The sequence below is a fragment of the Daphnia carinata genome, chromosome 1 (genome assembly GCF_022539665.2).
Source record: "Daphnia carinata strain CSIRO-1 chromosome 1, CSIRO_AGI_Dcar_HiC_V3, whole genome shotgun sequence".
NCBI lineage: Eukaryota > Metazoa > Arthropoda > Branchiopoda > Diplostraca > Daphniidae > Daphnia > Daphnia carinata.
In genome coordinates, this window is record NC_081331.1 from 3,241,968 (window position 1) to 3,265,025 (window position 23,058).

Here is a 23,058-nt window from a genome sequence, read left to right on the forward strand (position 1 = left end):
TATTTTGTTGACATCACCGAAGAGGGATCCGATGGCAAATGCGTTTTGCGTGGAAAATTAGGCAATTGTCTGCGTCTTTTCAAAGAGCAGAGAATTGAAAAAGTCTAAATTTTCACTTTGGACGTCATCTCTCTGTTTGGTTCATCTTGTACATACTGATAATATCTTTCTGTACTGATACTCACAAAATTGTTCTGTTTGATCCCTCAAACCACAAAATTCCCAGTTTCAATATGCGATACATTGATGTTTTTTTTTTTGTGTGATTTTGTGTTGTACATACTGTAAATACCTTTCTTTACATATGTTTCTTGGCCACAAAATTTTACGTTTCGACTAAATCATACTCAAAATTCACAATTTGGGTATTCAATAAAATTTTTAAAAAATAACATTTCATGTTCTCAATTGTTATTTAATTATCCGTCTCCCTCTACAATAGTAACAACAAAATGGGCTTAACAGAAAATCAATCTTGTTCAAACTTTAACCGACACACAGTGAGCAATATAAACGAAAACTATTATTACATAAACCGAAATTCATTCAAGATTATTAGAGTAATCTAAAAAACGAACCCTCACATAAATATATGTAAGCAAAACATTTTTTTTTTTTTTTGGCTAGTTGATATCAACGGAGTATTCCGTGGCAGTCCCGTTCGCTTCTGCGGCCGCAACAGGCATTTTGGCACTACTGTTAACTGACGTTGAATGATCGGCTGAAGAGGAATGAGTCCGTCCGTGTTCGCTTAAATGGCTCTTGCGGGCGAAAGTCTTGGAGCAGACGGTACAGCGGAACGGTTTGACCCCGCTGTGCAGCTTCAGATGAGCTTTTCGGTTCTCCTTTCGAGCGAATCTTTTCGGACAGACTGGACATGAGTAGGGCCTGTCTCCGGTATGCGAACGCATGTGAATATGGAGATTTCGTCGCAATGCGAATTCTTTTCCACAGCTGGCCTCTGGACATGTAAATCGCCGGCTTTGCGTGTGGATGCGGACGTGGCCTTGCAGGTTGCTGAGGCACGGAAACGATTGATCGCATCGGTCGCACCGGAATGGACTCGTTGCTGAAGATTCCGGTTGCTCTTTCCGCGTCACAGAGGATGAACTGGAACAAGCTGATGAAAAGAGAGAAGAAGAATCTGAGCTGTCGGACATCTCGGAATCTTTGCCATTCCTCTCTTCCGAAATCTCTTCCGGCACGGCATTGGCCGCTTTCTGCGCATCCGACAGCGTGATTTCGGATGCGTGCGACGAAGATGTCACCGAGATGTTGTCATCCTCGTCATTCAATTCTTCCTCTTCTTCGTCGTTGAAACTCCGCGATTCTTCCGGCACGTCCGTCGCTTTATCCTGTTCCATTGCCGACGGATGTTGTGCCGATCCGCTGGAAGGTAGCGGTTCATTGTGACTGAGCAAATGATTCTCCAATTCGGCCCGGAAGAAGAACTTGAGATGACAGCGCGAGCAGTCGTATGGTCTCAATCCGGCGGCGCCGCCATGCTGGTCGAACATGTGGCGTTGCAAATTGACGGCGGCGGTGAAGAGGCATCCGCACAAATAGCAGGCGAAAGCTGGGCAGCCGGCGAAAGTGTGCTCAATTAGATGGGCCTGCAATTTGAGCGGCGTGTCGAATTGGCGGGCGCAAAGGCGGCAAGGATGCAAACATCCCTCCGACAGCAAGTGGCTGGCCACGTGAGATTGGATCTCGGCTTCGGTGGCGAAAATCTCCTGACACTTGATGCACTGATAGCTCCTAGGCGTCGGTTGCGGTACAGCTGGAAAGAGGGCCGTTTGTTGGTGGACCATCATCTGATTGTGGGCATGAAGACAGTCTTTGCAAATGTAAGTCTGATGGCCGTTTAAAGCCATGCCATTGGCAATCAAGTTGGCAGACTCCAGATGACGGTGGCAGAAGGAACACGGATACAGGGATGGTTCTGGTTGCGGAGGTCCGGCTGACCGTCCGGCAGCGTGGAAGCGAGCATGCAAACCGACTTCCAAGGGTAAGTTGAGCGTCTGTCGGCAAACCAAGCAGGTCAACGGAGGTGATGTGCTGGGGCCGTGCGGAGGCGATTGCAGATGGGCGTAATAGGCTTCCTCGGTCGGCAAAGGGACGCGGCACTGGGCGCAAACGGCAGCGCCCGACACTTTGCAGTGAGACAGCTTGTGTTCGGCCAAGACTGAAGCCGTCGGAAAAATCTCATCGCAAATGTTGCATTTCATTCGGCCATTTGCAGCCGGTGATGGCAGTAAGTTAGAGCTAGACGGGCCAGTGCTACTTGGCGGATGATGGGCATTCTTCATGTGAGCCTCCAGCTCCGATCTCGATTTGCACGTTTCGCCGCAATAAGCGCAATTGAGGCTCAAGTTCAGCACAGTGGACGTTGTCGAGTTATTTTCCGATTTGTCCGTCTTTTCCACTTTGGCCGGAGTCGAATTCTCGCTAGTTATGGCCGCCAACGGTGCTTCGATTAAAGGTAATCCACGACCTTGATGAGTTAGATGCATGTGCCGTTCCAGCAAGAATTCGACGGCGAAGGACTGCGGGCAAAGTGGACATTTGAGCAGGGCAACAGGTTGTTGCTTAACAGGCGGAATTCGTGACGTGTGGGCCACCACGACGTGGGTGTTGAACTCCGCTTCTGTGCGGAACACGGAAGGCGCTTCATCCGTTGGCGGACAGCCGGTGCAACGGTAGAGTTTCGATTCGCTACTATGCTGGACGGCCAGATGGACCTGGATTGAGACTTTCGAGTCGAACGTTTCCTTGCAAAGAGCGCAACGATAGAGATGGTGGGCGTGCATGTCCAGCAAGTGTTTCTGGAGCTCGTCCGGCGTCGGAAAACTCTTGACGCAGGAGGAGCAACCGTACTCGTTCCAGCTGCAAACTAAATGTCCAGCCACGTGTGACTGGAACGCTTCCGTTTCCGACTGTTTGAATTCGGACGGGCATTGCGGGCAAGAAAAGCGGCCTTCCGTTTCTTCTTCCACTTCATTCCGCTTCTTGGGACAACTCAGATCGGTGGGGAAGTTTTGCGCGTCACACTGGTCAGTAGGTGATCCCATTTTGGCCGCCGGTGCTGGACAATAAAGTTGTAGAAGATCAGCCAGACTATGAGCCGATAAAGTGTGTTGCTGCAAAGCGGGCAAATTGCCGAATCGCAACGTGCATAACTGGCAAGCGTAAAGTAGTCCTTGTTGTCCGCCATCAGCGCCGCCATGTTGGCCATCACGACGACTCAAGGGCCCTAAAAAAAAAAAAAAAAAAAAAAAAGCGAAAAATGAAACTATGATGAATCCGTGACGGCCTTAAAATAAAAGAGGGTAATTTTTTTTTTAGTGGCGGATAATTTACCGTGAAGAGTTTGGACGTGAAGGCTGAGCGCGGCCAATGAAGAAAAAGATTCTTTAGCACAGTAAGGGCACTGGAGGGCGATAGGTGAAACTTTGGCAGTGGCCACCTTCTCGTCCTCTTTGACCACCGCGTCTGATTTCGGCAAGGGACTGGCCATTTCTGAAACCGCAAGTTGCAAAGCCGGTCGGATTACACTCGACTTATCCATTTCCGGTGATGTTTGCGGCTGATTCTGATTTTTAAAAAAAGAAAATGATTTTTAAAATGATTTTCTATTTTGGAAGGAAAGGTCAGGTGGGACTGTGTCGGATCGATACCTGGTACTGCGAAATGGGCGGACTGGCTGGACTGTTGGGCAGTTCCATGGGCGGAGTGACGGACGATGGAGGCGGATGTTGTTTAATAGCCGTCGATGGGCTCATCGTTCGAACGATTGGAGCGTCGTTTGTTGGCGTGGGTGGTGGTGAAACAGGTGACGATGACGGCAACGATGTCGGACAAGGCGTCGACGCGTTGGATGATGCGCTGCGGCCGTGATTCGATGTGGCAGACGAGCAGGTGGTTGAAGCTACCGAAACAGACGAAACGCTGGAACTGGACGAGCAAAGCGATCCGCAACGGGAGCCGGATTCGCGCCGATGGTTGAGCATGTGCGACGTCAATGCGGCCGCCGTGCTGTAGCCCCGCTGGCAAACGCTGCACTGGAACGGCTTGCGGGTATCGTGCGTCTTGACGTGGATCTTTAAATGATCACTGTAACACACACAGACAAAGTCGTTGTTGAATTTTTGTTCTACGTTCTTCAAAACAAAATGCTAATATTTTTTTTCGACTTTCAAAAGGATCGAGTTGTTTCTCGTCCTAATAAGGTGACCCAATCATTATTCAATAAGCATATTCAATTATTCCAAATCTGATACATCGTTGAAATGTGATTTCCAATGCGTTGGCCGTCAAAACGCCTTAACCAAAACAGGCAAACAAAGAAAAAGTTGGAATAATGATTGAAAGATAGGACTAAGGAGATAGTCATGGCGAGTTCGAACCGGAATAATTCGTCCCGTCAAAACTGATTTTCTTCTACTTTATTTATTTATTTTTTTTTTTTTGGGGGGGGGGGGGGGGGGGGGGGAGTTCCAACACGTTGATGAAATCATCAAGCGACAGAAATTGTTGATCGGGTATTTGAAGAAACAGAAAGGAAAACTGACCTTCGTGAAAAGGCGGCCTCGCAGTGTTGGCAGCGATATTTTTTATCGCCCGTGTGGAGTTTGACGTGACGATCACGAGATCTTTTGTGCTTGAACAGTCGCAAGCAGAAATCACAGCGGAAGGGCATCTCATCGCTGTGAGCCTGGTTTGACCAATTAAGAAAAAAAAAAAAATGTTAATCAATTATTTCGCTTTTATTTTTTTTGTTTTTTGTTGCTCTCGTCGTGATGAATTTGAAAGATCAAAACGATTCCGTGTCGACATTGATGAATGAATTGATAGAAGTGTTTGAGCCAAAAAAAAAAAATGATAATAATAATAAAATACCTGTTCGTGTTTTTTAAGGAGAGATAACCGCGGAAATGATCGCTGGCAGAAATTGCAGGTGAACGGGACGGAAAGGGCAGAGTTGGCGGCTAATGCGGCGTTCGAATCGCCAGGTGTGCCGCTGGTGCTGGTCGCAGCCGCCGACAGGACAACTTGGCCGTCGGTAGGCGGCATCTTATCGAATTCCTCTCGTCGAAGCAATTCTATCAAATGCCAAAATTTAGCCGTTTAAATCAAGTGATTTCGAAGATTTAAATAAGAAACAAGGAAGAATTTGATCATTACCGACAATAAATTCACGAGTAAAACAGAGAAACAAACGAAAACCACTTCACAAATCGAAAGAAAAAAAAAAAAAAAACGATTAGTCAGAAACACCGTGTCCACTTGATTTGTAAATAGCCGTGCACACTAACACAAGTGGTTGGCTAATTGAGCTCTTTTCGGGAGCGAATAATTTCAAATATTTTTTCCTCCGAGTGTGGAAGGTGTCAAATAATCCTTTGGAATCGTACAGTTGAAGCCGAAAGATGTTGTCGTTGAAAAAAAACAAAAAAAAACAACACAAACACACTGGAACCAAGTCGGGGAAGAAAAACAGATGTCGTGTAACTCGAGATGAAAAAAAAACAAAAAAAAAGCCAATCGAGCGTCTAGCAAAAATAACTGGCGTTTTTCACGGTACGTGTTGACTCGACCGAGTTGAGTCGTCTTGTGGTCTCTTCTATGTTCCGTCCCTCTGCCTTTTGCTTCGTTCTTTTTTCCCTTCTCTCACTTGTTAGCTGCCTCGGTCCGCTATATTGTGGTGGGCTTTGGGAGAAGGTTTCAATCTCGACGGGGAACCTTCTTTCTCTCCTCCTTGTGCTCCTCCTCCACCTACTCCACCGAGAAACGGATGGGTGGCGAAGGAGTGGCCATATCAGATAAGAAAAAGAAGAAGGAAGACGTTAAAAAAAAAAAAGAATCGAAGAAGAACTTTTTTTTTTTTTTTGAAAAGACCCCCACCCAAGACATCATGCCAAGCACCCTCAGCTCGCGTTCTCGCTCGAACACTCAATCAGAATAAAAAAAAAGGAACATTTTTTTTTTTTTTTTCTTCCCTTCAATTTTTGAAAACTAAATTTCAACTGATGATTTTTTTGTGTTGTGCTCGGTCCACATGTTTTGAATCCCACCCGAAAGTAACTGGAGGCTAACATGATTCCTGCACATCTTTTCTCGGGGCATTCCGGTTATGTATTTAACCCTATTCAATGTGTTTAAAGGTCCATGTAAGGCGGTTGCTGTAAGTGGCTTTTGATTCCGTTGTTGAAAGAGTGATTCAACAAGATCTCACACAAATATCGTCGGCAAAAAGCGAAGCGGACGACGACCAAAGCGGTCCCTCATCTCTTCCTTCTCAGCTATTATAAAAACCTACACACACACACACAGACTGGCCGTGCCCAGTCAGGGTAGTAGCTGGGCGGGACTACAGAATCGAATAGAGAGCCAGAGAGCCAAAAAAAGAATTGAAGAAGAAAGAAGGTTCAAATAAGCCCAGGGGGAGTCTCTCTCTCTCTCTCTCTCTCTCTCTCTCTCTTCTATTTTTTTTTTTTTTTTTTTTCGACCATGATTTTTTATATGTGCTCCCCCTCGGTTCCAGGACTGGGAAACAAGACATCAACCATTCAAATGAAGAGAGTCCAAAAAAAAAAAAAATACGCGTGGCTTTAATGAGCGGAGATACCTGAGTCAAGGAATAGAAGTCAGATAGAGCCATCTACTCACATACAAACTACTATATAAGTCGTAGCGAGTGCAGCAGCGAAACACACAGACATCTTCCTTTTTGACAATATAAAAGAAACACCGCGCGCCCCGACATCTCTATATTCGTATATTCCACTCCATCTTAGTCTAACCTTTGTCGTTGTTTCTTTTTTTTTTTTTTTTTTTTAACTTGCTCATTTCTATGATCGGAGCGTTAAGAAATATAAGGGCACAAGTGAAAGGTGAATCATTTTTTTTCTTCTTTTTAATCGATTATTATTTAGTATTAATAGATGCGCATCTTGAGATGTCCTCAGTTTGACTGGAAAAAAAAAAAAAAAGAAATACCAGGTTGAAAACCAGTACGAATCGATTGATTGTCCGTTTACTTTCGCTCAAGAGATAGAGGTGGTCCCTTCACTTCAATCGCGTTTGAATTTCCTATCCGTTTCGGGAGCTAAATTATCATTATCGGCCATGAACGTTAAGGAACATATCACCGCCGAGCGGCATATACATAATAAACAAAACTTATATGAAGGTGATGGCTGCAGATGCGAGAGACTCTGGCACACAAAACAACCACAGGGCGGCGAGCAAAAGATATAACAACACGTTGAACGAAGGACCGATGAAAATACGAGAACCCGATTGTTTGTGTGAGACGCGGCGGGCCGCAATTTTATTCCTTTAAGGAAAAAGCTTAAAAAAAAAAAAAAAAAAAGGAAAACAATGGAGATAAATTTATTCGAAAAAAGAAAAAAAAAAAACCGGTTGAAAACTACCTTTCCCCCCACGTCGACTAACAACACCAAAAAAAAAAAAGAGGCGGAGAGGAGCGATGATGAAGACATCACACAGTGCGATAGGGACTGCAGTTTGAAAAAGAGACCCGACGAGAGGGCCACGAAAAATGTGAAATAAGATGTAAAAAAAAAAAAATAATAATAATAAATAAAATAAAAAGTCTGCGGGCATTTCGAAAAAAAAAAAAAAAGAAAAAAACCTGTGGGTCATCTAGATTAGCTCGTCTCGGGACAAGTTAAAAAAAAAAAAAAAAATAATGAATATGCTACACACACATCTATATGCACGTATAAAAGAAAATAGACCCTCCTTCTAACCATCTAAAGTTCCTCCTCTTTTGCCTCCATCGTCCATATTTTTTTTTTTTTTTTGTAGCCTCTTTGTTACACCGACAATCTCTTTCGTTCGCTCTGCACCACACATGCACTACAACTATATCTAAATTTTTTTTTTTTTTCTTTTTTTCTCCTTTTTATTATTATTACCATTTCTCTCTGTCTCTTCTTCTGCTTTCAGAGAGAGCGGCAAAAAAAAAAAAAAAAAAAAAAATAGAAAATGCTCTTTTCCTTTTTTTTTTTTTTTTTTTTTTTTTTTTTATTATGAGAGGGAGTTCCAGCATATCGCGGTACATCCAAGAGTCGCTTTTCCACGTCTCCCTCCCCACCAGAAAAAAAAAAAAAAAATTTCTGCCTGTCTGTCAGCAAAAAAGAAAAAGAACTGGGAATGCGCGTGATTGCCCTTTTCTGAGCTGCCGCGTCTGTTGTCTACGCGCGGAACCCCTTTTCTTTCTTTTTTTCCTATTAGAAACGTGGGAGAGCCCAAAAATTTCTTTTTTTTTTTTTTACAGGTCAAGAAAAGTGGGAAAGATAAAGACATTAAAAAAAAAAAGAAGAAGTTGCCTTGTACATTTTTTTTGTAAGGCTAACGCCGTCGTCCTAAAGGAGGTCTGACCGTTGATATGTTTCTTTTTGTTCAGACTAGCGCTCTGCTGGCGATCCGCTAAATGTATGCGACCTTTTCCTATTCCTGACATTTAACATCTTCTTCCATTTTCGTTCGATAGCGTTTTCGTTGATATTTCCATCACGCAAGAGGCCAAAAAAAAAAAAATAATAATAAATAAATAAATAACAACAACCGGCCAATCGATAGAACAAAGGGAACTATTTATGCGCGGGTGGTCATCATCGGGATCGTAAAGATCCTTCCCTATTTTTCTTCTTACTTTTTGTTTATAGGTAAACAATTATTTTTTTTTTATTTCCCCTGTATCCTGCGGTTCTTCAGTTCTTTAAGAAACGCATTTTTTTTTTTTTTTTTTGTCTTTATTATTTAGTAAATCTGTTCACAAGGGGGAGTTTTATTTTCTGTTTGTTTTCTTATTGCGTGGGTTTATGATGATCGGAGAAATTATTGATCGAGCATGTCTCTTCAAGTTTTAACGTTCGCTAAGGCGAGTCGTTAACCCCCGTACGATTATAAAGAATTGACAGATATGTATATACATATATGTATATATAAAAAAAAAAAAAAAAGGATTTTGAAAAAGTTCCATTGCCGCATTAAATCCGAGATTTCTTGGAGCAGATTAAAATATTATCAGTGCCAACTTGGCTCTTTTTCTCGTTATCTCGAACGTCTCTCCAAGTTGACTTGCAAATTACACATTCTTCATAGTTATGAATATCTGAATTTCTAAAAAAAAAAAAAAAAAAAACAAAAAAAAAATAACATCCTTATCCTACTGTTTACCCGCACGCCGAAAATACACACACACAAAAAAAAGCCTTTAAATGTCTTTTTGTTATCTTAGAAAGTTCAAGTCGATACGTTCGTAGAATGCGCGTCTCTTTACATCAAAAGCCCGACCAGCGATACCACGGTCAATACATAAGCCTCCGTTTGATAGCATTACGTATATACTTTTAAAGACTAGACTATACGTTACATAAAAAAAAAAAAGGGCAACCTCTCTCCCCTCTTCTAAGAAAAAAAAAAAAAAATGAAAAAAAAATGAAAGGTCAAAATACTTTGATGACAAGCCGGCAGGCAGACACGACATGTACGCAGATGAAGCACCTGGCCAATAATGATGGTGGTGGCGGTAGTGGTTACAGACGGCTTATACAATTTCGGATACAAAAAAAAAAAAGAATCTACTTGCCCCTCTAAAAAAAAGAGAAGAGGGCCACTTGGACGGTATAAACTAAACACACCGGCAAAGATAAGGGGGGGGGGGGGAAATGAAAATTCATTTTTCTTTTTTACAAAATAAATAAAACCGAAAATAAGAGGAATGATGGTATTGAAGATATAGTCATCCTAAGCGGCTACTTTCAATGTCTTTGCCGATGCGTCGACAAAATTCTTGAAGAGAGAAAAGGAAAAAAAAAAAAAAAAAAAAAATGAAAGTTGTAAATAAATGAGCTCGAAAGGTCTCACAGTCGGCCACCGTCGCTTGATATTATGAAGCGACATGAAGGAGAAGAAAAAGAAGATGTTTGTAGTCTGAGAAGCAGTAGGGGGTGGGCAAGGAGGGAGGAGACCTAGAGGGGGGTGGCAACATGTGGAGCACCCTCTCATTTTTCATCATAAGCTTTTTTGCTAAGGTAAAAACTAAGGTAAAAAAAAAAAAAAAAAAAAAAAGGCTAGATAGGTAAGATATACAAAGAATAATAGCATAGAAAAAAGGAAGGTAAAAAGCAACAAGTCGCTTGCTGGGGTTCTTTCTTTCCCCCCCCCCCCCCATCTTCTTCCTCCGTCGGGGCTTGAAGAAGACATCCCGCTGAGAAACGGTGATGGGAGCCACAAGCTGAGCCCGCTCCGCCCCATTCTTGTCTACGTACTACTCTATCTCCTTTTCCGTCTGACAGCATTCTTTTTTTTTTTTTTTTTTTAAACGAAATACGAAAAAAAAAAAAAAAAATGTTTTGCCTACATCTTTCTTGCCTCCCCTTCTCTCATTTTTTTTTTTCCATGTTATTGTTGTTGCTCTTATAACAGAGTCGTCTCAGAATGCGCTAGGTCCTTTTTTTTTTTTTTTTTTTTTAATGACTTCATTTTCTCCCAAAAAATCTTTAAAAAAAAAAAAAGGAAACCTGGACAAGTCGTAGAGCATCACGACCGATGGATATCTCATGGAACATTCTTTCCTTCTCGAATTTTAGAAAAAGAAATGAGAGCTAAATGGCTATTTATTGTTAGGATGAGTATACACTTATGGCGTAGCACTTGTATCTTATCTCACTTTTCCCGTTGTTAAGGTTTAATCAAGCGTGTAACACACGGAAGAGTAGAACTTGGGGGGAGGGGGGAGAGGAGAGAGAAAGGAGGATTATCCTGTACCCCCTTTAAAAGGCTCTTCGGCGGAGAAAATTCGGTGGTTACAACTACCTTTAGCGAACAGCGCGTATAGATTCGAGATGACGGCCAAACACGCCTACCTATTTTTTTTTCTTTTCTTTTCGCTTGGCCAGCGTTCCGTACAAGTTGAGACGGTGGCAGAGACCAAAAAAAAAAAAAAAAAAAAAAAAAATTTTTATTTGTTTTTTTTTTTTATCTGATCAAAGTTAACATTAATGTTTAAAAAAAAATGAATTTAGCGAAATGAAAAAAAAAAAAAAAATATATATAGCAGTCGGGATCGATGGCCTTTTTTGAAAGCAATAAAAACACGAGCTATAGCGCGGTAATAAATCCGACAAATTGGTGGCATATATACGTACACACCTGTGTGACGCTGTACCGGTGTGTGTACCATCTAGCGCACTCAGTTTAACCCTCCTGGGAAGCATTCGCTCAGGCGGCAGAGCCTTCAAAAAAAAAAATACAAAAATACAAAAATTTCTTCAACAAATAGGGCCAATATAAAAAAAAGAAAAGGAAACCGATAGGATTGAGGATCTGATTGAGAACATCGAGAGAGGCCAAGTTCGTGTCGCGCCTAGGTATCCTTCATTTTTGTTTGTAAGTCTACAGCGCATGGAAGATCCTTTTTTTTTTTATTTTACAGTTGGGGGGGGGGGGGTTAAAGTTGAAGAAACTCAACAAACACATCATCGTACAAGAAAAAAAAATAAATGAGGGGGGTTCTGTACGCGATGCCAGAGCCTCGTAAAAAAAAAAAAAAACAACAAAGAAATTGAGGACTATAAAGTCGTGGACTGGCTGAGTTGGGCACGAACGAGCTTTAAACATATTTGGTCCCTCACAGTTTGTTTTTTTTTTTTAAATTCTTTTTCCTAACTTTACTAAGATGCCAGAGATATATAGATGCAGTCAGCAGTGCCCCCCCTCTACCACATTTGTTATTGTATTTTCCCCCCTGAAAAAAAAAAAAAAAAATCCCATTGTCCGTGACAATAACAAAAGGGAAAGAAATCTGTACTGTAAAGAAAGGACACGGCCAGAAAAAAAAAAAATAAAATAAAATCTTTTCCTCTTTTAAAAACATTTCTGACTGCGTGTTATCTCTGCGCACTTGTCGTCGAACAGGAAAAATAACAACTGGAGGAACTTCTTTGTACTTTCTTCTTTGCCTTTAAAACGTCACAGCAACCGGTAGCTGGATAGAGCTAAAGCAGTTGACGTTTTTTTAAAAAAAAAAAAAAAGCTGATAATGTGTCTCGACCTACGACCTCCAGCATTTTCGGTAGGGTTTTTGTTAGCCCGTAGGATAACGTTTCTTTTTTTTGGGGGGGGGGAGGCAAAAAAAAAAAAAAAATCTAAAGTAGTTGATGGAAAGGGTTTAGGGAGGAACAGATTCGAGTCTAATTCTTTCAACCAGCACAGAGGAATGAAAAAAAAAAAAGAAGTACAAGCTGGGACAGGAAATGACACTGTGAAAACGAAGAGTATGCCTTCGACAAATGTCAAATGCGTTATTTTTATATCGATCGATGGTGGGAGGGTGTTCTCCCCCCTCTCTTTTTCGATGTCATGAATACAAGTCATCAGCCATAGGAATGATAAAAAAAAAAAAAAAAAAAAAAAAGGTAAAGAATGTCGAGGTTGTGTGTGTGTGTGTGTGTGCCTTTCACCAATCATCACCCCACACGCACATACGCACACGTACACACACGCAGAACTCGGAGAAATATTTTTGAAAAAAAAAAAAAAAATGGGAGAAGTTCTTTTTTTTTTTTTACTTATTTCGACAGTGCGGGGTATTTATCCGAGAAAATTCCGGTTATTTTCTATCGTTGTTGTTACTGTTGGTTAAAAAAAAAAAAAAAAAAAGACCTCCCCGGAGTCGAGTGAATCGTCTACCACGATTTCCTTTTTTTTTTTTTTTCTTTCATCTTCATGGGAAAACGTCTCGTTACGAAGAAATACGTTAACAGTTGCCGAACTACCGCTGCGTGTACCTTCAACACACACACACACATCGCAAGAAGGCGAAAAAAGATGAAAGAAGACGATAAAAAAAATTAAAAAAAACGAAACCGAAAATGTTTTTGTCCCATTTCTCAAGTCAGATGGAAGAAGAATGTTTTTTTCTTGTTTCATAATCATCCCCTGGAAAGAAAAAAAAAAAAAGGGGGGCCCCCAAAATAAGAAGGACCACCCAATGAATTGAGACATCGTCCGCGTTTTCTCTTTTTTTTTTTTCTTCCCCAACTATACTAAACGCGCCCGTTCTCGCGTGTGTTGAGCAAGACGTTGCTGGATATCCATTCGGCTGCTGGCCGTGTGATGAAAAAAAAAAATAAAATAAAATACCAGTTTTTGACCCACCTAGCGCACCTCTCCCGCTCACATTTTGAAAGAACGTACAAAACGCAACAGCTTTTGTTCTCGCCCATTTTCTTCTTCTTTAGTTTTGCACAATCCCAGTGGTGTCGTTATCCTTCGTCCATAGGACGAAAAGAACGGGCGCGAGCTCTCAAACACCTTTACAGAGGATGAACATCCTATAAACATGTTTCATTCCATTCCACAGCGTTAAAGAATTTCTTTTGAAAAATAAAGAAGCCCCTCGGCCCGTCTATACGCGCAGACGTTGCGACAAAAGTGAAGCATTTAAAAAAAAAAAAAAATAGGCCGACGAATGGCTCAGTTGAACGAGCAAATTGGGTTGCATTCTTGCTCGTCAATCATCGATCGTGAGGACAACACAAAAAGACGATCGCAGAGTAAGACATTCTAGTTGAATAAAAAGAAAAAGTGGGGGGCGGGGAGGACGTTCTTTCGTTCGCCTATTCGTTTTGGAAAACGCGCTCGTAAAAACGCGGATGATAATAGCGTCGAACACCTGTCGGAGTTACCAGAAGCCCTCACAGTCGGTGCAGAAACTCGCAACATTTTAAGACTTTGACGACTTCATCGAGGTCGAGAATTTCGTTTCCTTTAAAAAAAAAAAAGCCGAGCAAAAAGGGGGAAAAGAAAGGAGATGATGAAGATGTTTTTGAGATAGTTGGAAAAAAAAAATAAAAAATAAATGGCGCGCCACCTGGCCATTTTCCGAACGAGCTACACGAGTTCACCTTTAACACGGGGCTTGAGGGGAGGAGAGCCAGGCACACACATACACACACACAAAAAAAAAATGGAAAGGCACTAAAGAGAGAGAGAGAGAGAGAAACAACGAAAAAAAAAAAAAAAAAAAGGATCAGATATAGACGTAGAGATACCTCGTGGGAGGGTGGGAGGGAAAAGGCATTCCGGTTGGGATACTCGAAGCGGATAATCATCCGCTTGATGAGGGCAACGCGCATAATGAGTGGGTGTTGCTGTTGCAACCCTTGGAAGAAGAACTCGCATAGGTACAAAAAAAAAAAAAAAAAAAAAAAATGGGCAATAAGACAGAAAGAAAAGTATGGGGGGGAGAAGAGATGATTGGAGAGGGGGGGGAGTTAGATGGTGAAGGTGGGGAGGAGCGAATCGTGATGCTCAAGAAGGTGGAAGAAAGGTACGACTGCTACTATACGATAAAGAAAACAACAAAAAGAAAGAAAAGGAAGAAAGAAAATAAAGGAAGACGAAAAAGAAATAAAAACGGACTCGTTTCTACGAGATAGCAGCAAAAGGTAGTAAGAAGAAGAAGAAGAAGAGAGGGCGCGGCCCACCCAGGTATCGAAGGTTAGAGTCGACCACCCATCGGTGCTGGAACTTGCTCGGGGAGTTTCGGGCTGGGCCGATTGGTTTTTTTTTGTTGTTGTATATACTTCGAACGAATCCCTTCAGCTGTACAACGAAACAGCACCAAGATGCGACTTTTACGTGGTAGAAAGAAGACAATTTTCAACAAAAAAAAAAAAAAATAATAATAATAATATAAGTAGCCTATCGTCTTTCATGAGGGCGCCCCTTCTTTCCTTCTTTTTATGTTTTTATTCAGAATATAAAAGTATACACGTCGTGGCTAATCAGCATACACCTGAACGGGTTCTTTATTTTTCTATTGGGAATCGAATATCAAGATGTCAACGGTCCACACTTTCAAGACTACCATGTTTTTCAAGAACACAAGGGGAGGATAGAAAATCGAATCTATTTACGACCGAGCTTGGAAATGAAGTGAAATTCTCCGATTTCTTTTTTTTTTTTTTTTAAATTAGAAGAACATGTTGCGCATTTAACAGGTTCCGGCAAAGGTCTAAACGCGCGCCATCTGTTACCTTACATCGTGGTCATCCCTATGTAATATTTTTTTTAAATTCAAACCAAACCGCAAATGTGAAACGGGACGTCATTTTCAAAAACAAAAGAAAAAAAAATTGCACAATCGTAGAACGTCGACGATGTAATTGAAGCAACGAGATGGCGTTCCTCGGGGTACCATACCCGAAATCATTGGCCTTCACAATTTCGTTTTACTTTAAACAGCGGCTTTCGAAATTCATCGTTTTCCTTTACTCAAGCAACGACATGCGAACACATCAGCTGTGTTTCTTTTACTTCACGAACGCGTAGCTAGACACAGCGCAAGAGGATAGGACATGTATACAGTCCCCCCAATGGGAAATCTTTGATTTTCTTTTTTTTTTTTTTTGTTCGCTGTCTGTTATAGCTGAGAACCTCCCCCCCCCCCCCCCTTGCGATGGTACACGAGAGTGGCTTTGTTTGCGGTGGGGGAAAACGCGTGATAATATCGTGTCTTGATGGGTAAAAACAAAAACGCCTTTCCTCTTCAGACATGCCTGCAAAATCACACAGATTTCTCGTCTGCTTGTTTTAATGGAGCATCGACAACGGAGGGGAAAGGAAAACAAATGGCGTAACGAAACCATTTGGGATGGGCCTTCGTAGACTTGATTAAGATCCTTATTTATTACGTAAGCAGCGGAAATCAAAAGGTTATCGTGTACTCTTTAGGAGAAAATAAAAAAAAATCGAATCGATTATTCGTTTTTGGAAGAAATTACTTTTGCATTAACGACGGAAAAATGTAAATGTTATTGCGAGGGTCTAAAACAAAAATGGAGGGGGGGGGATTGCGGATGGAGCTTCCGGCTGCCAATAGTTTCATCTTTTTTTTTTTTTTTTTTTTTCAAAAATCATTTGCTGGTTTTTGATGGATAGTGTCAGAGCCAGCCAGGAAAACACACAAAGCCATTTGCCTTTCCAAATATTCCATTTCCCTGAACAACACGAATAAGAAGCTTATTCTTTCAATCATTTCTTTTTTCTTCTATGCTATTCAGAAACTGCCTTTTTTCTTTTCTTCCACAGATTATGAAGTAGAATAGAAAGAAAAGTCATTGTGCACAGGTAGACAGTAGATCACTAACCACCAAGTTTAAAAAAAAAAAAAAAAAAAAGGGAGTCCCATCAAACTAATCCGCCCCCTTTGCTTGATTTTCAATGCATTTTCGAGACACACAAACGGAAACGTCCCCCCCCCCCCTACCAAAAAAAAAAAAAATAATAATAATCATTTAATAATTATCCCCCCCCCCCTATTAACTTCGAGGTGTTTTGGGAGGCTCGCTAAGTAGTAATATAGATCTCTCTAGACCGGAATGTCACCTGTCAATCCCCCTCGCAAATAAAGAAGATTCCTCGGAAGTCTATTGACACACTAACTCCATGGAGAAAAGAAAAAAAAAAAAAAAAAAACTTGTTGGCCTGGATCACTAGCGATGCCCAAGTTTTTTATGTTTGTTTTTTTTTATCCATGGTTTCTTCTTCATTTTTTCTTTTTATATTCGGAGCTGCATACCAGTTAATGCATGAACGCAGTTAAGAGATATAATATAAAAGTTTGGGGTGGGGGGAGGGGGGGGGCGTACGTTCTCTCTGGAGAAAAGAAGCTGCTCGATGACGTCGTCGTTCACGTATTTTCCCTTCTCTTTTTCCGCTATCCCGCGTGCACTGAGCTTACAGTAGCACGAAACTCTCTCGACTCATATCAAAGATGGAAGCCTTTCTATCCTGCCGTACTTCTTCTCTTTTGTTTTCTTTTCTTCTTTACTTGTCTCGCGTGTATACACTTTTCGTCCATCTGTCCGTCCATTCCATTTTCCCCGGAGAGATCCACCTTGGGCGAAAAGGGATTATATATGCGCTCGTAGTATTGTAAAAGACTCCCGAAGTCTGCGGGTAACCCAACAAAAAAAAAAAAAAAAAAGAAAAAAAAAGAAAAAGAAAAGCCAAATGGGGCGGAGCCGCCGATGACTCCCTCCGGTGAGAGATCCAGGCCAACTCTGACTTATGGACGGACCGGAAACTCAGTCCGTCGAGCTGGGCCACTAAATATCAAGACTACCCCGAGATGTTTCGAGCGAGAGGTGAAAAGGGGCGCCAGGGATTCTGATGCACCCCCCCCCCGCCCTTTTATTTGAAAAGAAAAAAGTAAAACTCCCTTACCACCGTCTTCTACCAGCACCCCCCTTGTGGCTCTTTAAAAAAAAAACTTGACTCGAGAAAAGGGAGATTTAAAAAAAAAAAAAAAAAAAAAAAAAAATGGATCGAATAGGGAGAAGAAATGAAAGAACTTTTCTTTTTAAAAAGACCCTCTCGAGCGTCTGCGGGATTTTCTCGGGACGTCACCGACTCCCACTCATCTACTGGGCTGAGACATCGGGCTAGAAAGTACAGCGAATATAAGAAGAGACGACCAAGACTTTGGCCGCAACGTGAAAGCGGATGTGGGGAGGAAGAAGGCTATATAGTTCTCTCCACTTGGGATTCCAAAAAAAAAAAAAAAAAAAAAAAAAAAAAAAAAAAAAAAAAAAAAAAAAAGAAATCCTCTAGCGACGTGAAACTCTCTCGGTCCAAAATGCACTCACGAAAAAAAAAAAAAGAAAAAAACTTAAGTAACGAAAAAAAAAATAAAAAAAACCTTCGATAAGTCAAATCGAATAAGCATCAAGATAACAGACACGAGTATCCAGCTCTCATTGTCAATTTTCTCTTGTTAGTCACGAGGACCTGTCTCTCTCCATCCACGGCACATTATAATTAGAAACAAACAAACAAAAAAACGGACACTTTCTGTAGATAAAAAAGAATATGCACACACACACACACACACACACACACAAAAAAAGAGCCTGACGTTGATATATAAGGAGAGACTTGTCATTCTTTTTTCTTTTTTAATGACGGGACCATTTTCGTGCGTTCACCCCTTGTCCCACCTTGTCCCACGAGTAGAATTTCTTTTCTCAACATCCTTTAACAAAAAAAAAAAAAAAAAAAAAAAAAAAAGGGAGAGAGAGATGCTGAGAGTGTGTAACATAAAAAATATATAAATCCAACGTCCGTTGCCTTTACGAAAAATCGAAAGCTTTCACGTTGCATATTTGAATCGCCCGCTTTGCACGGCGCCAACTCCAACTTTGCTTGTCTACACGAGAAAGAGCGAACACACACATTTTTTTCTTCTTCTTCTTCTTCTTCTTTTTCTCCCCCCCCCCCGCCCTTGCCGCAAAGTTTCGACTTTGCTCTATATACATAAGTCTCCTACTGGTCGGGGCTCGGTGCGCACACACTATAAACACTCTAGGGAATTTTCATATTAATCACATCTCGAGCGCGCAGATCAGAAAACCCGGTTGTGCCAACACGCAGCAGCGGCCAGAGCAAACGGCATGCGACTTTAAGAGATGGCCCCCAAAAGTAGTTTGCACGCAGCCCGCCCCTCTTTTCCCCATCATCCACTTCCATCCCAGTGGTTGTGTGTGTGTGTGTGTGTGCTTCCATTTTCAAACATCGTCCCTTAAAAAAAAAAAAAAAACTCTTTTTCCTTCTCTCTCTCTTTCTTAGAGATTTTCAAATCTCGCGGGGGGGGGGGGGGGGGGTGCGTCCGCTCCCGTTGGCCGAGTTGCATCGTGCGCTGATGGCGGATCGAAAAGGGGCATGCATTTTTACACAGTTGAGTTGATGACTTAAAAGGGCCATTTTAGATTAGACCTTTTTTTTTTTTTTTTTTCCATTCATCAGCGTTCGATAAGCGCTTCTCATTTTTTTACACGTGAATTGTGACGCCATAACGTGATTTTCAAATTATTCAAACTCTTCCCGCATTTAAAGTTTTTTTGTTTTTTTTTTAGGAAAAAAAGAGAGAACGACTGAGACGTGAAGGGAACAGGTTGCAGTTGAAACGCAACTCAACTCGTATCTTTAAATTTCGGGACAAAAAAAAAAAAAAAAAAAAAAAAAAAGAAAAGGAGGGAAAGTCTATAAAAGCCTCTTCCGCTGTTGGACTATCGCCTGGTGCGCGTCGTGGACGATTTCGAATGCAAATTGGAATAGGGCGTCTAGGGAAAGAAACGTAGACATAGTCTTCCGTCTGAGACAGACACACCCAATAATGCAAAGTCGTTCTACATGCAATACTCCTACTTGCTCAGCCTTCGATTCTCCCGAGGCGTGGACGATCCTCAAGACTTGGCAATAATACTCTGCCGCATCTTCCTCCCTTATTCAAACATTGTTGTCTTCAATTTAGAATCTATCCAAGTGTTACATCAAAAAGTAAAGCATCGATATGGCCAGCTAAACAAGCTTATTTTTTTGTGTGTGTGTGTGTGTGTGTGTGGCCTTATCGAGGTCCCAGGGCCAACTCTTATTGTCAGAACATTTAAACTCAAAATCCCATACCAAAAAAAAAAAAGGCAGATGAGGATCCCTTTTTAAAACTGTGATGTAACAACCGACGGCTGTACTGCATTTAGACATTCTTCAACAGTCTTCGCAACAGCCAGACGAAAGCAACAAACTGTCAGAATGCCTAATGCTCTTCCCTTGCCTTTCTGCTTGATGTCCTTACATTAAAAAGACAGACTTAAAGACACTCTCTTTTTTTCCCCCCAGTTTCCTTATAAAGGATGAGAGGCCTTCGCGTTTTATTCGATTGGCGCTAACATGGTAACGATCACGACACGCAAGGTGAGTTGATGTCTCGGTAGAAAGAAAAAAAAAACGGACAGAAAGATGCAGATATCTAAGGTCCTGTGCCTTGGTCAACGAACAAACAAGACGAGAACAAAAACAAAAAATGTTGAATGGCTTTTTTAAAGCGATTTGAGCTTGGACTTGAACACAGTACAAAAAAAAACCTGCATTTGCCTGTCGCAGAAGGTGGTCCCCACCTTCTCTCCCGTGGCTCTCGCTGTTCTTTCCCCATAGATTTTTTTTGGACTGTATGTGTTTTCAGTCCGCAGCATGAGGTAGATTGGTTCTTCGCTTATAGTCTTTTCCGGCTCTTCAGACCTGTCCCGTATGTCTTTTTCGCCCTGCCCTCGTTCATTTTTTTTTTTTCCCCCTTCCACTATCTAATTTATCTCTTCAAGTTGTTTCCCCCCCCCCCCCTTCGTTTTTTTCTTAATGCACGTTGTGTGTGTGAGGAGGGTTGTTCTTTTCGCACTGTTCCAGAGATCGCAATCATATTTGACCTGCTGGCTTTTTGTTTCTTTTCGCTTCGGGCAGATACGAAGTACAACGGAAGAATAAGGGGAAAAAAAAAAAAAAAAAGAGGAACGAAAGGAGGGAGTCTCGTTTAAGATCGGATAAGATCTTTTCGCCTCGTGTCACTGCACCTCTTTTTAAATACAAACGTACATTGACAAAAAAGAAAAAAAAAAAAAAAAAAGCTTTACCTCTTCCTCCGACTACTTCTTAACTCCTTTATCTTATTTGATTTTATTTAACGACCGGGGACGCGCTGCATCCCAAAGTCACCCAAACGCATTTAACTGTCAATAACGCACGCTCTTAAAAGAGTTTTCTTTTCCCCTTTTCCAAACTTTAGGTAGGAAAAAAAAAAAAAAAAAAAGATTTTTTTTTTTTTTTCTTAACATTTCTTTTAACGGCTTGTGAGTGTGTTATGCCAAGAGTTCCAAGGTTTTTTTTTTTTTTTTTTTTTTTTTAAAGATCCCCATTCAGTTTGTTGGCGGGACTTGATCGCGACTGTGATTTCGCATATCCTATACGCGTATAGGAAAGTCACCTTCGCCACATAAAAGGTACTACGAAAAAAAAAAGGAAGAGGGCCAGCAGGAAAACAAAAATCACAACAACAGAAAAGACGGAACACGAAAAGAAAAAAAAAAAAAAAAACTATCCATGTCTTTATAGGCGCCACACCCGTTGAGTCAACAAAAGAAAAGCGCAGATATATGGCGACCATCAACGCCTACTGAAAATGGCATTCGTCTAGTATAGTAAGCGCTATATACATAACTGTGCGGAATGTTATTGTGGCTTGTTGCACAAGAGCAGACAACACACACATGCCGAACAGTCAAAGGTCAAAAAGAAAGAAAAAAAAAAAAAAAAGGTGCAACAAAATGCCTACCCAAAAGCAAAAACAACAATCTTTAACACAGACCAATAAATTGCACGAGTCATGGCTCTGAATTTAAGACGTCCAAGTGGCTACCAATCGCAGACCGGGATGAAATTTCTCAAACGCATTTCGAAATAGCCTTAACGCTCGAAAAAGTTGCGTCATCTCGTAGAAAAGAACAACATTCGAAAGGGACGACACCAGAGTGTGTGAACAATCCTCTTTTAATGAACTCGTCCCGTCATGCAACACATAGCCGTGGCTTAAAAACGAACCTGTACATCGCAGCTTCTCTCATTTTCGTTTTTAAAAAAAAAAAAAAAAAAAAAAAAAAAAGCTTTTCATTCGTCTAGCCAATCAATCATCCTCTTCAATTTTTATCGAACGAGGCGAAAAAGAGACTCGGATGATTAAGGATTCATCATCCAGGATTAACGGGGAAATATCTTTAAGGCTTTTAAGCAACTCTTTAATAACGAAAAAGCTTCTGTCTACGACCGTAGATAAAGATCGTAGCATTGGGGCAAAGTCGAAAAAAATTTGGAGGGGAAATATAAGTTTACTAATAGGACTCGACAAATGAAGTGGCAGATGTTTGACGAGCCGACTTCAGGGATTGTCGGATAACGATCTCGACTCGAGAGCTGCGTAAAAGGGTTGGAACAACCCAAGTGGCGTATGGATTTATTGAAGAAGAAAAAAAAAAAAAAGAGGTGGAGCTCACCTGATGTCGATGGCTGATTGTCCTGTTCCATCACGTTGTCGTCCGCTTCATCTAGAAGAAAGAGACCTTCGGAAGTGAAACTTCCGCTGGCGTTGCTTGAAGTGTCGCTCAATTCACCATCTTCTTTATCATCGATGGCATTAGGTGGATCTAACAAAAGGAAAAGCAGAATTGTTGAAGATTGTAAAGCAATTTTCTAATACTTTTTTTTTTTTTCTTAATTAGAAGAGATAATTTAAAGTTGGTGACAAGACTCTTGGAGTTGAATGCCGGTTTTTTGGGGAGGTCCCTACGTGTAAGAAGACGGGAACAGCTTCAAGCAGATTCAAGTTTTCTTGTTAGTCAACTTAGAAAACCTCCCGTGAGGGTTATGGAAGGAGTAGAGAAACGAGAGAGAAAGGTCTAACAAAGTCCCCCATTTCAAACCCCCAAAGTCGCTCTGCTGCACTCTTGTTTCGACGTCGACGTCGTCGTCTCCAGCTCTATGGAGTCCATGTAAAAAAGCCCCCACAAAAAAAGGGCCTCAACCAGACTTCGCAGCATAGATGAGCAGCAGTCGAATTCCCTTCGCGGGACTTGAGCGCAGGGTCCGTCCCGCGGGAGCAGCCTAATATCTTCCCTCTCTCTCTCCTTTTTCTCTCTAGGACGCTCCATAGCTACGGGAGCAAGAGGAAAAGACGTGAAACGGAAATATATATAAAAAAAAAAATAAATAAAAATAAAAAAAAAAAAAAAACAAAGAAAAAAAAATCTTCTTTTAGCTTTTTTTTCCTCCCCCTGTTGATAGGCGCGTTGTACGTCACGGACTTTGTCCCGCTATCGATTGATACGGCTACAGCGAATAACGTTTAAACAAATAGCCGAAGAACTGTGAGGTTTAAAGTTTGAACTCATCATCAATCATGACTCACCGATGTGCAAGTAACACGGACGAGGCTGTGGCTGTTTACGGCGAGTCATCTTCAAATGGAGATTGGCTGTTCACCACTCTGCGCGTGATTGATCTGAACAGCAAGGTGAGCACAGAAGTTCGGATATTTCTCGATGTAACTTAGTAGCGGCACAGTCCTGAAAATCAGATGGAAATAAAAATCAGGGCTTAATTGAAACGATCGGCCCACTCAAGTCAAATGAGGAGAGG

General features: G+C 41.4%; 1 protein-coding gene across 2 annotated transcripts; it reads right to left on the reverse strand.

The window, feature by feature from the left end:
* Nucleotides 1-394: 394 nt before the first annotated feature.
* LOC130691703 (zinc finger protein 423-like) lies at nucleotides 395-22,958 on the reverse strand. 2 transcript variants are annotated; one of them, XM_057514674.2, is made up of 7 exons: nucleotides 22,829-22,958; nucleotides 21,918-22,067; nucleotides 4,900-5,102; nucleotides 4,572-4,714; nucleotides 3,678-4,113; nucleotides 3,361-3,592; nucleotides 395-3,253 (listed from the first exon to the last, which is right to left on the reverse strand). In XM_057514674.2, exons 1-7 carry the CDS (start codon nucleotides 22,875-22,877, stop codon nucleotides 624-626), a joined length of 3,843 nt encoding a protein of 1,280 aa, XP_057370657.1. In that variant the 5' UTR covers nucleotides 22,878-22,958; the 3' UTR covers nucleotides 395-623. The 2 variants fall into 2 exon arrangements, with proteins under 2 accessions (XP_057370657.1, XP_057370658.1); XM_057514675.2 differs by lacking the exons at nucleotides 21,918-22,067; nucleotides 22,829-22,958 and adding an exon at nucleotides 5,185-5,635.
* Between the last annotated feature and the right edge of the window lie 100 nt (nucleotides 22,959-23,058).

Excerpts from the sequence above, each read along its gene's own strand:
- LOC130691703 (XM_057514674.2), bottom strand. The coding sequence starts at position 22,877 with ATGACTCGCCGTAAACAGCCACAGCCTCGTCCGTGTTACTTGCACATC. Across the intron at positions 22,068-22,828 it reads TCCGTGTTACTTGCACATCG|ATCCACCTAATGCCATCGAT; the intron begins GTGAGTCATGAT and ends TCCTTTTGTTAG. Across the intron at positions 4,715-4,899 it reads TCCTTAAAAAACACGAACAG|GCTCACAGCGATGAGATGCC; the intron begins GTATTTTATTAT and ends TGGTCAAACCAG.